The sequence below is a fragment of the Anomaloglossus baeobatrachus genome, chromosome 4, assembly GCF_048569485.1.
Source record: "Anomaloglossus baeobatrachus isolate aAnoBae1 chromosome 4, aAnoBae1.hap1, whole genome shotgun sequence".
Taxonomy (NCBI): Eukaryota; Metazoa; Chordata; class Amphibia; order Anura; family Aromobatidae; genus Anomaloglossus; species Anomaloglossus baeobatrachus.
This window is the reverse complement of record NC_134356.1, coordinates 636644753-636660423: the sequence shown is the minus strand read 5'-3', so window position 1 is coordinate 636660423 and position 15671 is coordinate 636644753. Positions and strand designations below refer to the sequence as shown.

At 44.4% G+C, this 15671-nt stretch overlaps 1 protein-coding gene across 1 annotated transcript; it reads right to left on the bottom strand.

The window, feature by feature from the left end:
- Positions 1 to 719: 719 nt before the first annotated feature.
- Positions 720 to 15340, bottom strand: EGR3 (early growth response 3). The gene is made up of 2 exons (XM_075343044.1): positions 14586 to 15340; positions 720 to 3396 (listed from the first exon to the last, which is right to left on the bottom strand). The coding sequence occupies exons 1-2, from the start codon at positions 14734 to 14736 to the stop codon at positions 2408 to 2410; spliced, it is 1140 nt and encodes a 379-aa protein (XP_075199159.1). The 5' UTR covers positions 14737 to 15340; the 3' UTR covers positions 720 to 2407.
- Positions 15341 to 15671: the final 331 nt, after the last annotated feature.

Sequence of the window (15671 nt, the reverse complement as noted above, 5' to 3'; positions counted from 1 at the left end):
CTATTCCAGGTCCTCTCTTGTCTTAAATTGGCAAAATAAAGTAGTAACGTTCAATCAGCCATACCATCAATGGCGTAACTTGAAGCTTGTGGCCCCCAAAGCAACAAGACCTTCAAGTTTCACATCTTTATTAGTATTAGTCTTCTTATATAGGATAAGGGGACCTTTTGGACCCCCTAGGCTTCAGGGACCAGCTACAATTGCATTTGCTGCACCTACCGTGTTTCCCCCAAAAGTAAGACCTACCTCGAAAATAAGCCCTATCAGGAATTTTTGGCCTTTTTGGAGTACGCTTAAAGGGGTTGTTTACTACTTTTACATTGATGGCCTATCCTTAGGATTGGTCATCAATGTCTGATTGGCCATGGTTTGACACCCCGCACTCCCGACGATCAGCTGTTTTCTGTCCCAGCAGCGGCAGTAGACAGCTGGAAATGTTCAGTTCTGGAACTGCTCTGTCTTCTTATAGCGGTCGCAGCTGGGTACTGTACATCTGCATCCAATCAATCAATAGGAGGCAGATGTGCAGTACTCAGCAGCGGCCTCTATCAGAAGACAGAGCAGATACGGAACTGAGCATTTTCGGCTATTTGCTGCCGCCATAGCCAGGACCGAGAACAGACGATCGGCGGGGGTGCGGGGTGTCAGATCCTGGCCGATCAGACATTGATGACCTAGCCTAAGGAAAGGCCATCAATGTAAACGTAGTAGACAACGCCTGTAAGCACACTCCAAAAAGGTCAAAGGATAGGCCATCAATGTAAAACTAGGCGACAACCCCTTTACGATATAAGCCCTACTCCAAAAGTAAGCCCCCGTTGCGATTCAATAATGAAGTGTATAGGCGGTAAGTGCAATTCTCCTGAGAGGTGTCTGCCTTCTGTTTGTCCCCAAAATAAGACCTACCTCGAAAATAAGCCCTAGCTGGAATTTTTGGCCTTTGTGGAATATGCTTAAGATATAAGCCCTACTCCAAAAGTAAGCCCTAGTTGCGGTTCAATAATGAAGTATTTAGGCGGTAAGTGCAATTCTCCTTGGCGGTGTCTGCCTTCTTTTGGGGGTAAACTAAGCTGTGCCTCCCCAAAAATAAGACCTACCTCGAAAATAAGCCCTAGCTGGAATTTTTGGTCTTTGTGGAGTATGCTTAAGATATAAGACCTACTCCAAAAGTAAGCCCTAGTTGCGGTTCAATAATGAAGTGTCTGTGGAGTAAGTGCGATTCTCCCGGGGTGGTGTCTGCCTTCTTTTGGAGGCAATCTTAGCTGTGTTTCCCCAAAAATAAGACCTAGTACATTTTGGGGGCCACTGACTTATTTTCGAGGGAAACACAGTACTTTAGTTACGTCTCTGCTAATGATATACAAGCTGGATGCCATAACCACAGTTGGCAGATTTGGATTTGGCCCTTTCCTGACTGCACAGGATCCACATGTAGTAAAATCACTTCTAATACACGATTGATCTGCCTGGACTAGCGAAATAATAAAAGTTGAGGGTTTTTTTACAACTGCTGGATAAGTAACACTCAAGAGACCAATGGACATAACTGCAAAAGACCCCAAACTGGGTGGCTCTTTGGTCATACAATAATCACTGTGCTCCTGTTCCTCCATCCCTCTACATCCGAGGACAATGACACTTGGATAAATGCTAAAAAAAACCCTACATTACCATGCACACACGCTTTTATACACACTGACTCAAGCTGTAGTTGCTTTTTTCTTTCTTTGCTTTCCCCCCCCCTGTAATAAAATTGTGTGACAGACGTTGAAAAGAAATGATGGGGGGGATATTGTATGAGGAGAGAAAAAGAGAGAGCAGAGGGGGATGGAAAGGAAAGAAAAGGAGACTAGATCTTTAGGGAAGAAATCTGTCAGATGTGATGATGATCGCGGGATGAGTAGGAAAAGAATGACAGGTAGAAAAGGGATGAAGCCACGTGACATGGACAACAGGCACGTGAGGGTTTAACATTTGGACGTAGCAGCAGATTTTTTTTTTTTGTTTGCCATAGCAGCAATTAAGCGACCCTGCCTCAAACTAAAGGATTTAGTTCTTCTAAATCCCGTGTACCCTGAGACCCTTTGTGCCGCCAGATTCTCATCAATGAGGCTATACAAGTCTGAGAGGATTGCAGTTCAGGTATAGAGGAGCGGTTATGCATAAGAGAGAGCAGAAGGGGTCTACAGTAAGAGTAGACTTACAAAGGAAAGTTATTGTCTGCATATTTATCCAGGTGGGGTAAAGAGGTCTTCAGGAGTGTGATAGGTTAATGCTCTGATAATGGAAGGAGTAAGAATTCAAAGTTCAGTGCTGATCACTACATATTTACCAGTATAGTCTGCAGAGCATTTAATGAGGGCACTGGATCAAGCACTCTTCTTCAGGAAGTCATTCGGGCGAGAGATCAAGCGCATGTGGTAACTGCCGGTGCCACCGATGGAGAGCAGACTGCCTTGTCCGCCCCTTTCTTGTCCTTCTGTTTGAGGTGAATCTTGGCATGTCTCTTCCGCTCATCGCTGCGTGCAAACTTGCGTCCACAGAAGTCACAAGCGAAAGGCTTCTCCCCCGTGTGCGTGCGGATATGCGTTGTCAGGTGATCGGAACGGCTGAAGCTCCTCATGCAAATGCGACACTGGAAGGGCTTGTGGCCCGTATGGATTCGAAGATGGCGGGTCAGCTCGTCAGAGCGAGAAAAGCGCCGGTCACACCCTTCAGCAGGACAGGCATGAGGTCTCTCATGTAATGGGGTCTTGCTTGGGCGGTTGGGGTATTTTCTTGGCCTGATAGGTTTGAGGGTAAGCGGAGGTTGATGGTTCATGCCCCCAAAGCTTGGCAAGATCTGTTTTTCCTTGAAAGCTTTGATGGTTTCCAGTGGAGTGATGGGTGGTGGATTGACCCGCATTGCTTCCATGTTTTGGAATGGTTTTTGGTCCACTGTAGGTATCTCTGTGTTGTGGTGAAACAAGTTGTAGTCTGGTATCATTGGGAATACACTCGAGTCCAGACTTTGTTTAGTTGATTGGTATTCCTGCGAGGAATATGGGGTCATACCACCTCCTTGAAAACCCACCTGATCATGGTACAGGTCCCCACAACTAGAGTAAGGTGGAAGACTGTGGAACATAGACTCCACATCATTTTGTGCTTGACCCATAAGGCCTCCTCCGCTCCCACTACTTCCGCCTCCACCACCAGTGGAGGCTTGAGAAGTCGGCACACCGAGGATACCTGCGCTCATTAAGCTGATGATGTTTTCTTGGCACCAGTTGGAAGGGGAATCAAAAGAAAACTTTCCCAGATATGTGACAGTCTTGTTGCCTGGCTGGAATGTGCTTGTGTAAGAAAGATCCTGGGACGTCTTGTCATTTGACAGACCTAAATCCATTACATTATCTGAAGAGAGAGAGAAAAAGTATAAGGGGCTCACATATGTACATGGTCAATGTGGTCACAAGATCTCCTCCACAGCCATAATGATATGTCAGCCCTTGCAAACGATCATCTAACGTGATACTATATATATATATATATATATATATATATATATATATATATATATATATATATATATATATATATATACATGCATGCATATATATGCATGCATGCATGCATGCATGCATGCATACATACATACATACATACATACATACATACATACATATCTATATATATATTATGTGTATGTATATGTATATATATATATATATATATATACACACACACACTGTACATACTGTATATATACAGCTCTGGCAAAAATTAAGAGACCACTTACAAATTTTCAGTTTGTTTTTTTTACTTTTTTCTCTATAGGTATATTTTTAAGTAAAATGTACATTGTTCTTTTATTCTATAACCTACTGACAACGTCTCCGAATTTCCATGCAAAAAATTTTGTATTCATTTTTCTGAAAATGAGAAATGGGCAAAATAACAAAAAACAATGCATTACTTTCAAACCTCACATAATGCACAGAAAACAAGTTTATAAATCATTTAGAAACAACAATACTAATAATGTTTTACCTCAGGAAGAATTCAGAAATCAATATTTTGTGGAATAACCATGATTGGTAATCCCAGCTTTCCTGCGTCTTGGCTGCTTTCCACCAGTCTTTCACACTGATTTTGGGTGATCTTATGCCACTCCTGGTGCAAAAATGTAAGCAGTTCTTCTTTGTTTGATGGCTTGTGACTATCCATCTTCTTCTTGATTACATTCCAGAGGTTTCCTATGGGGTTCAGGTCTGGAGATTGGGCTAACCATGACAGTGTTTTGATGTGGCGGTCCTTCATCCCCACATTGATTGACTTAGCTGTGTGGCGTGGCGCATTGGCTTGCTGGAAAAAAACAGTCTTCAGAGTTGGGAAACATTGCCTGAACAGAAGGAAGCAACTGTTTTTCCAGGATAACCTTGTATGCGGCTCAATTCATATGTTCTTCACAAAGATTAACCTGTCCAATTCCAGCCTTGCTGAAGCATCCCTAGATTATCACCAATCCTCCACAAAATTTCACAGTGGGTGCAAAACACTGTGGCTTGTACGCCTCAACAGGTCTCCGTCTAACCATTAGACGATTAGGTGTTGGGCAGAGCTGAAAATTAGGTAAAGAAAATTCAACAAACATCTTTGCAAAGGACATATGAATTAAGCCGCATACAAGGTTATCCTGGAAAAACAGTTGCTTCCTTCTGCTCAGGCAATGTTCCCCAATTTTGAGGACTGTATTTTCCAGCAGGACAATGTGCCATGCCACACATTTAGGTCAATCAATGTGTGGATGAAGGACCACCACATCAAAACCCTGTCATGGCCTGCCCAATCTCCAGACCTGAACCCCATTGAAAACCTCTGGAATGTCATCAAGAGGAAGATGGATAGTCACAAGCCATCAAACAAAGAAGAACTGATTACGGTACATTTTTGCGCCAGGAGTGTGATAAGGTCACCCAAAAGCAGTGTAAAGACTGGTGGAAAGCAGCCAAGACGCATGAAAGCTGGGATTAACAATCATGGTTATTCCACAAAATATTGATCTCTGACTCTTCCTGAGGTAAAACATTATTAGTTTTGTTGTTTCTAAATTATTATAAACTTGTTTTCTTTGCATTATTTGAGGTGTGAAAGCAATGCATTGTTCTGTTATTTTGACCATTTCTCATTTTCAGAAAATAAAGACAAAATTGATTGCTTAGAAATTCGGAGACGACGTCAGTGGTTCATAGAATAAAAGAACAATTTACATTTTACTTAAAAATATACCTGTAAAGAGGAGGAAAATCAGAAAAACTGGAGATTTGGAAGTGGTCTCTTCATTTTTGCCAGATATATATATATATATATAATATATATATATATATATATATATAAATAAATATATATATATATATATATATATATATATATATATAAATAAATATATATATATATATATATATATAAATAAATATAAATACAGATAGATAGATATAGATATTCTTGACAAATACTTGCAATCACAAAGAAAAAGCTGATTCTGGAGCAGCTTTTCTCACAACTGCACTGTAGTTTCCTCTGTTACTACTACTGTAAATATATACATAAATTAACAACTGTGTGTTACCATTCCCTTACATTAATGGCTGTGTCCATGCACTGTTTGGTACTGTAAACACTGACTAGACAATGGTAGGGGGTTTTTATGGATACCCCCTCAACTGGTAATACCTTTATGTCAATTTAGTCATAAATTTCCAGGAGGAGTAACAGAGGAACGGTACAAGTTATTAGAAAGAATGCTCCAGAATTGCTACATTATGATGAATATAGAGATGCCAGCACAGCAGGTAAGACCTGTTTAAAGGGAATGTGTCTGCAGGTTTTTGCTATTTAATCTGAGAGCAGATAGAGGCAAAGACCCTGATTCCAGCAATGTCTCACTTATTAGGCTGTGTGCTGTAGTTTCAATACAACCAGTGTTTTATCAGCAGGAGATTATCACAATAGGACTACATCTCTCATGCAGGCCAGTCAGGCTAATCTGTGTAACCCCGCCTCCACCACTGATTGGCAGTTTGCTGACAGTTCACTCAGGAAGCTGCCAATCAGAAGTATGGGTGGAGTTATACACAGCCCAACTCTGCTACATCTACATCAGACAAAACAGGGATTCTATGGGCGGCACGGTGGCTCAGTGGTTAGCACTGCAGTCTTGCAGCGCTGGGGTCCTGTGTTCAAAAGGACACTATCTGCAAGGAATTGTATGTTCTTCCCATGTTTGCGTGGGTTTCCTCCGGGTTCTCCGGGTTCCTCCCACTCTCCAAAGACATACAGATAGGGAATATAGATTGTGAGCCCTGATGGGGACAGTGTTGCCAATGTATGTAAAGCGCTATGGAATTAATAGCACTATATAAATGAATAAATATTATTATTATCAAAATGGCACCAAGCAGCCCATTACGTGATCTATCGCTGGAATCAGGATCTCTGCCCCTACATTATGCTGCTTTTGGATTCCATAGCAAAAACCTGGTGACAGATCCCCTTTAAGAGCATATTTATCTGGTTGGCTCCCCCTGAAGCAAGTTTGAGCCCCCTGGAATACTGGAATATATGAACCCTCTTGAGGTTGAACCTTTTTCCCTCCTCAGGGGGCAATGTGAACCCCGTGATGGTGGTCTTTCTCTCCATCAAAAAGAATCACACAATCCTGCAGGCCACTAAGGAAGTGAAGGAGAAAACAAGTGTTGTACCCTCCTATTCTGTGTTGAATGGGGGTCCGGCCCTTGAAGCGTGACCTCGCGAAGAGTTTGCCACGGGAGCCCTTTTTCCTTTGTGTGTGCCTGTGTTATTAATATATCACACGGAGGGGCTGAACAAAGGCTCAATGTCAGTCATTTCCTTTCCTGTTTTGCCTGCCGTCTCCGTGCATTGTGACCCGCTCCGCTCACCTTAGGACACAATGTAATAATTACCGCTCTGCCGTATGTAAGATCTGTACATGCCCCCAGCAGCGAGAGAGTTACAGAGGTTTAATATATCTCCATAGCACCAGAAGTCGGAGGAAACGTGCGGGTAATTCAGTGATAAGAGACAGGCAGCTGTACTAGTAAATTGTTACAGTGCGGTTCGCTATTTAGCCGCGTGCTAAGTATATCCATGGGGGGGGCTGTATGAATAAAATAATGATTGCTTCAGGAAAATATGACAAGATGGCACTTTCCCTTCTCCTTGAGCGTTTCTGAGTATATAAGTATATAGGTAATGCACTGCCGAGTGAAGTGGCTGTATATATATACAGTAGCATGTAAAACAGTTACAATTGAGCCTAATGGACAGTTTATTTCTCAGTCTCTTTATTATGGACACTATAGCGTAACAAGTCCCATATGTTTCTGCAAGCCATACTTGTGCCTCCTTTTGTAAAGTTTTGCCCTTTTTTTTTTTTTAAAGGGGGGGGTGCTTAGCGGAAGGTGGCAGGTCCCAGCAGCATGTCCAATTTACTATAATTTACCCCTTAAATTAGCTTTAATTATACTGGAATTTATGCCATTTCATAGCTGCCATAGATTTCAAAAAGGAGACAGTTGTGCTCTGTAGTGCTAAGATATGTGTAACAATGAATATGGGAATATAGACATGCATTACTGCTATGAAAAACATGGAAAAATTGAGATACTTGGCACATAAAAATGGCCAGTTTTATGTGAGCCCAACAGCCAACAAGAAGCATTAGTTTGATAGGGCGGCACGGTGGCTCAGTGGTTAGCACTGCAGTCTTGCAGCGCTGGGGTCCTGGGTTCAAATCCCACCAAGGACACTATCTGCAAGGAGTTTGTATGTTCTCCCTGTGTTTGCGTGGGTTTCCTCCAGGGTCTCCGGTTTCCTCCCACACTCTAAAGACATACAGATAGAGACTCTAGATTGTGTGCCCCAATGGGGACAGTGTTGCTTATGTATGTAAAGCGCTGTGGAATTAACAGCGCTATAGAAATGAATAAAATTATTATTATTATTATAGGGACCCAACAAAAAGAGGTTGCCTTGCTGTTGGCTGTTGGGCTCACATAAAGCTGGCCATTTTTTGTGCTAAGTATCTCGATTTTTCCATGTTTTTCATAGTAGTAATGCATGTCTATATTCCCATATTCATTATTACACATTTCTTAGCACTACAGAGCGGAACTATGTTTTTTTGTTACTAGTTTCATGGTCACTTTGCTATAGATTTCAATTTGTGACGGACAGACATCTCATGATGCACCGGATTTATTAAGAGGTACGCGCTTCCTAATACATTTGACTCATTTTACTCCATTCGGGTTTTGATTACGCCAGTCTGAGTAAATCCCCCCCCCCACTTAGTGTGCCGCCATATGGTGCCTCTGTACCACATCATATTCTCCTTGAAAGGGGGGGGGGGCTTGTTGGGGCATATGGACATTATTTAGGAGAGGGGGTCTTTGCTCAGGACAAGTCTTCATGGAGTCACAACAGATAATGGCTTCTGTTCTGGTGGAATGAAAAGGACAGCTCATGAGACAATTTACCCTTAGTCTATTTTCACGCTCTGAGTATTTGGTTGCAGAAATTTCTCTAAATCTACATCTCTTGGCAGAAAAAAACGCATTTTTGACTCGTTTTCGGTGCATTTTTTCCATGCATTATGGGGTGCAAAAATGCTGAAAGAATTGACATGCTGCAGATTTATTTCTGCACCAAATCTACAAGGGAAAAAATTCCAAAATGTACACAACTTCAGGATTCTCATTGACTTTGCTGGCAGAAGGATTTGTATGCAGTTTTGTGACAAAATTGCACTCAAAACGCATAAAAACGCAGTGTGTGCACAGGGCCTTTACGGTAAGTTGCCTGGCTGGCCACACCAGCTGATTTTCTTGGGGGAGCATTTTGAAAGTAGTTCAGTTTTCTCTTCTAGAACCATTGCTATGTTAAAGGAAATCTGTCACCATTTTTTTCCACCTAATCTAATAGCAGCACAACTTAGGGGCAGAGATCCTGATTCCAGCGATGTGTCACTTACTGGGCTGCTTAGTGTAGTTTTGATAAAATCACTGTTTAATCAGCAGGAGATTATCATTGCAGGACTATTTGGCGTGCTGCAGGTAGTCCAGCATACTCATGAGCTCTGTATAACTGCTAGATCTGCAGCAGAGAAAAGAGTGATTTTATCAAAATGACAGCAAACAGCTCAGTAAGTGACACATCGCTGGAATCAGGGTATTTGTCTCTACAATGTGCTGCTCTCTTATGGGGGAGCAAAAACTTGGTAACAGATTCCCTTTAAACTAAATGTCAGCACGTTTTACAGGGGAGGATTTACCCACTAATATAGTGTCCTCATAAGCAGAAGTGACCGGGAGCCACTGATCTCTTCATGCTCCATATGGAGTAAAATGAAGAGAGGTATAGAAGAGTTAAATAGGATCTTGCACCAAATTTAACAGAACAAACTACATATTTTATAACAAATACATCTGTGAGACCTGATGAGGCTGCTGTATTTACTTTGAAAATCCATATCAGTATGACAACATAATCCTGAAATTAAAATGAGCTGCAATTGGACTAATGTTGAAAATGTTCAACAAGTATTCTATAACCATTGTGACAAGCATTTTCAAAGTAAGATCATCAGCGCCACCAGGTCCAAAGGATCTGCATAATATTATATGCAAGCGATATTGTGAAATCAGATCCAGTTTAATGGCTCACTGAAATGTCCTGTATGGCCAGTATATTATCTTATATATATGGATCTAAGACGTAACCCAAAAAGATCACTTGATTGTCGCCTGGATCCAGCAGGACAGCAATGGGTTCACATATCTAGTATTATATCCTATATCAGAGTCAGCTCTATGTCTCCTTTTCTCTGCTCTTTGGGATCCTTTCCACATTATCTTTAGAATTAAATGAACCCAACCGTCCCCATTAGATAACCTATTTCCATCAACTGATTGCCAAGGCCTGCTGCCGGGGAAATGGCACGTTACATTATATTATGCCCCCATAATACACAGCAATGATATGGCCCCTGCATATGGATCACTGACTGAGCTGGGTGACCTTTTAAAATCACAATCCGGGAATACATAGAAAAAAAAAAATTACCATCTACCACCAAATACTGTACATTCCCATAGTTCACATTGAAAACATGAACATTTCTCCACTTCCACTACCGCAGTAGGTGGCGGATATGTCCATTCAATGGAAATCTATGCATTACTCCCTTATCTCATCCCATCTACTTACAGATGAGCTCACTGAATGTGCCCATGGGGACTCCATTATCAGAGATACTAAATTAAGAATGGGAGCAGCCTGTTGCACTTTTTTTTCCCCTGAGATCCTCACAATGATATATATTTATATTATGTCTTCTTTTAGGCATTTATAATGTAAAAGGTAAAGTATTTGTCCCCAACAGATAAAAGTTTCGATAGTTTCAAAATCTTAAAATAATTGACTATAAAGAGGGCAATTTTACAGAAAAAAATCACTCGCATCAATGGTAAAAAAAAAAGCCCTGCTAATCTCTTACCATGGGGTCCGATGTGTCAGATAAGTGATCACCCTCATCAAATATCATTTCAGGAGGAATGATCTGATGAGGGTTTTAAATATACATATATATACAATATATATATATATATATATATATATATATATATATATATATATATATATATATATATATATTACACAAGCTGCAAGTCCTGTAGAGGGAGTAATAAGTATATATATATATATATATATATATATATATATATATATATATATATATATATATATATATATATATATATATAATATAACCTCTACAGGACTTGCAACTTGAATGGAGCTTTCTTCAGATTTATGCATCTCAAAGTTTATATATATATATATATATATAATTATATATATATATATATATATATATATATATATATATATATGTGTGTATGTATGTATGTATGTTTTCCCCTTTGTAGGACTTGTATGAAGTTTTCTCCAGATTGACCTTTTATGTATCTCAAAGTTTTAAAGGTCATCTGTATTTTAAGGAGTTAAACCTGGAAATCCCCCTGCCCCCCACACTACACCTACTCACCCACTATCCTGTGAGCTGTCACCAGCTGCCCCCACGTGTCACCTCCCAACTCAGCCGACTGCCACCCCCACACCCCGGGCTGGGAGCTCCCCCACCTCCGCAGCCATATTTAAAGACTTCCTTCCCCCACAATGTGACGTTCTCTGTGTTGGAGCATCTGGCTCTGCATATGGGGGCACTCTGGTGTTTGGGAACCCTCTGGACGAATCTGCCCCTGTATACAGGGACCAATACACTGATATTGCAGCACATCTCGGAGGAGCTTTACAGGAGGCATGCCCCCAGGTCAGGCACAGCAGTGGGGGCACATAGTGCCATACCTGAGCCGTACACTGCAGGACTCTGTCTCTGAGTGTGACATGCGGCAGAGACATCTCCAGCGCAACATTCCTACAGATACATCATAGGAGGCAGCAAACTTGTAACTGATAATTACATACATCAGCAGCTCATCTCAGATACATTAGTCCTGCTTGGATACATTTCACCCACCTTTTCAGCTACATGGTTAGTACCCTCTAAATGCATGGCTACTTTCTCCATTTTTTATTATAAACCAACCCCATCATCTACAGTTGCTCCCCAAAATCTGTCTCCAATAAACCAAGCACCCTAGTGCACCTTTACCCCAGTGCTAGTGATCCCCTTGTGTGTATCCACGTTCACCTGCATCCTACCTGCCCTAGTGCCCACCACACACTCACCTGCATCCTACCATACCTCTGCCCTAGTGCCCCCATGTGTGTACCCACACTCACCTGCATCCTACCTGCCCATGTCCTCATCCCCAGTGTACCCACACACCTTCATCCTACCATGACTCTGCCCTACTGCCCCCATGTTTGTAGCCACACTGACCTGCATCCTGCCTGCCCTAGTGCTCCCCAGGAGTATACCCACACAGTTGCATCCTACCATACCTCTGCCTTAGTGCCCCCATGTGTGTACCCACACATCTACATCCTACCATACCTCTGTCCTGCTACCCCCCATGTGTGTACCCACATTCATCTGCATCCTGCCATACCTCTGGACTAGTGCCCCCATGTGTGTACCATCTCACCTGCATCTTACCATACCTGTGACCTAGTGCCCCCTATGTGTATAACACACCTGCATCCTATCTGCTCTAGTGTCCCACATGTGTGTACCCAGACTCACCTGCATCCTACCATACCTCTGCCCTAGTAACCCCATGTGTGTACCACACTCACCTGCATCCTACCATACCTCTGCCCTAGTGCCCCCCATGTGTGTTCCCACTCACCTGCATCCTACCATACCTCTGCCCTAGTGCCCCCCATGTGTGTTCCCACACTCACCTGCATCCTACCATACTTCTTCCCTAGTGCCCCCCATGTGTGTTCCCACTCACCTGCATCTTACCATACCTCTGCCCTAGTGCCCCCCATGTGTGTTCCCACACTCACCTGCATCCTACCATACTTCTTCCCTAGTGCCCCCCATGTGTGTTCCCTCATACCTGCATCTTACCATACCTCTGCCCTAGTGCCCCCCATGTGTCCCCACTCACCTGCATCCTACCATACCTCTGCCCTAGTGCCCCCATGTGTGTACCCACACTCACCTGCATCCTACCTGCCCATGTCCCCATCCCCAGTGTACCCACACACCTTCATCCTACCATGACTCTGCCCTACTGCCCCCATGTTTGTAGCCACACTGACCTGCATCCTGCCTGCCCTAGTGCTCCCCAGGAGTATACCCACACAGTTGCATCCTACCATACCTCTGCCTTAGTGCCCCCATGTGTGTACCCACACATCTACATCCTACCATACCTCTGTCCTGCTACCCCCCATGTGTGTACCCACATTCATCTGCATCCTGCCATACCTCTGGACTAGTGCCCCCATGTGTGTACCATCTCACCTGCATCTTACCATACCTGTGACCTAGTGCCCCCTATGTGTATAACACACCTGCATCCTATCTGCTCTAGTGTCCCACATGTGTGTACCCAGACTCACCTGCATCCTACCATACCTCTGCCCTAGTAACCCCATGTGTGTACCACACTCACCTGCATCCTACCATACCTCTGCCCTAGTGCCCCCCATGTGTGTTCCCACTCACCTGCATCCTACCATACCTCTGCCCTAGTGCCCCCCATGTGTGTTCCCACACTCACCTGCATCCTACCATACTTCTTCCCTAGTGCCCCCCATGTGTGTTCCCACTCACCTGCATCTTACCATACCTCTGCCCTAGTGCCCCCCATGTGTGTTCCCACACTCACCTGCATCCTACCATACTTCTTCCCTAGTGCCCCCCATGTGTGTTCCCTCATACCTGCATCCTACCATACTTCTTCCCTAGTGCCCCCCATGTGTGTTCCCTCATACCTGCATCTTACCATACCTCTGCCCTAGTGCCCCCCATGTGTCCCCACTCACCTGCATCCTACCATACCTCTGCCCTAGTGCCCCCCATGTGTGTTCCCACACTCACCTGCATCCTACCATACTTCTTCCCTAGTGCCCCCCATGTGTGTTCCCTCATACCTGCATCCTACCATACTTCTTCCCCAGTGCCCCCCATGTGTGTTCCCTCATACCTGCATCCTACCATACTTCTTCCCCAGTGCCCCCCATGTGTGTTCCCTCATACCTGCATCCTACCATACTTCTTCCCCAGTGCCCCCCATGTGTGTTCCCTCATACCTGCATCTTACCATACTTCTTCCCTAGTGCCCCCCATGTGTGTTCCCTCATACCTGCATCCTACCATACTTCTTCCCTAGTGCCCCCCATGTGTGTTCCCTCATACCTGCATCCTACCATACTTCTTCCCTAGTGCCCCCATGTGTGTTCCCTCATACCTGCATCCTACCATACTTCTTCCCTAGTGCCCCCCATGTGTGTTCCCTCATACCTGCATCCTACCATACTTCTTCCCTAGTGCCCCCATGTGTGTTCCCTCATACCTGCATCCTACCATACTTCTTCCCTAGTGCCCCCCATGTGTGTTCCCTCATACCTGCATCCTACCATACTTCTTCCCTAGTGCCCCCCATGTGTGTTCCCTCATACCTGCATCCTACCATACTTCTTTCCCAGTGCCCCCCATGTGTGTTCCCTCATACCTGCATCCTACCATACTTCTTCCCCAGTGCCCCCCATGTGTGTTCCCTCATACCTGCATCTTACCATACTTCTTCCCTAGTGCCCCCCATGTGTGTTCCCTCATACCTGCATCCTACCATACTTCTTCCCTAGTGCCCCCCATGTGTGTTCCCTCATACCTGCATCCTACCATACTTCTTTCCCAGTGCCCCCCATGTGTGTTCCCTCATACCTGCATCCTACCATACTTCTTTCCCAGTGCCCCCCATGTGTGTTCCCTCATACCTGCATCTTACCATACCTCTGCCCTAGTGCCCCCCATGTGTGTTCCCTCATACCTGCATCTTACCATACCTCCTTCCTGCTGCCCCCCGTGTGTGCCCACTCACCTGCAGACATGGCAGAGTAGTGCTGCTCGCTGCCCCCGCCAGGGTAGATGCTCAGAGCTCCGGTCAGATCCTGCCCATCCTCGGAGTAGAGAGTGTCCTGTAGAAGGGATGTCATATTAGCGGGGAGTTTCTCCAGCAGCTTCCCGGTCATAGCCCCGGCCCGTGCCCAGGAGTGAATGATGCCACCTGGCAGCGCAGGAGCAATCCCACAATCTGGCTGTGATCGGAGCGCTGTGATGCTGGATTATCAGCAGCCACTCACCCCCGAGAGGAAGAAGAGGGGGGACTAACTGTGACCCATGAGGGAGATGGGGGTCTCACTTCTGCCCCATGCATAGAGAGCTGCGCTGATCCTGCTCCGAGCCCCAGGCAGAAGCATACAAATGGGGGAGGGAAGGTGGCTGGTGAGATGGGTATATAATGAGTTAATGGAATGGATGAAAGGAGGATATAAAATGCTACCCCATAAGATGGAGGAATAGGTCTACCCAGAAAAATGCGCTAAGAAGGCGCAAGTGAAGGCTGCACATGAGTGCCTGGCATCGGGAGGATGTGAGGATGAGGCATGAGATGGGCAACAGGTGTCCTGAATGGATGATGCTGGCGCTACCCTGGAGAATGGGCAGCAGAAGATTATTATGGCATTTATAAGGTGTGGATATTTCAGGATCCCCCTCTAAGATCCGCTGTGGAAGTGGCAGCTAAGGGGTTAATGGACCTCCCTCAGGGAAGATGCTCTGCGAATTATCTCTGCTGTCCTCTCTGAATCCCGATGCTCTGTCCGGGGACTCCGACTGCTTTTTATCTCCGCCCGGGGAAGCTCCAATGACGTAACTGTCCATATATGGACACACAGTGCCGTGACGTCACAATGGAACCTCCTCATAATGGAACCTTGAGAGAATGCAGGAAGTAGCTGCTCTCTGAAACCACGTTCTATTAGAACTATAGGCTGGCTGGCATGGAGGTATATACAGAGAGTATACAGGCAGGCTGGCATGGAGGTATTATTATACAGAGTATACAGGCAGGCTGGCATGGAGGTATTATACAGAGAGTATACAGGCAGGCTGGCATGGAGGTATA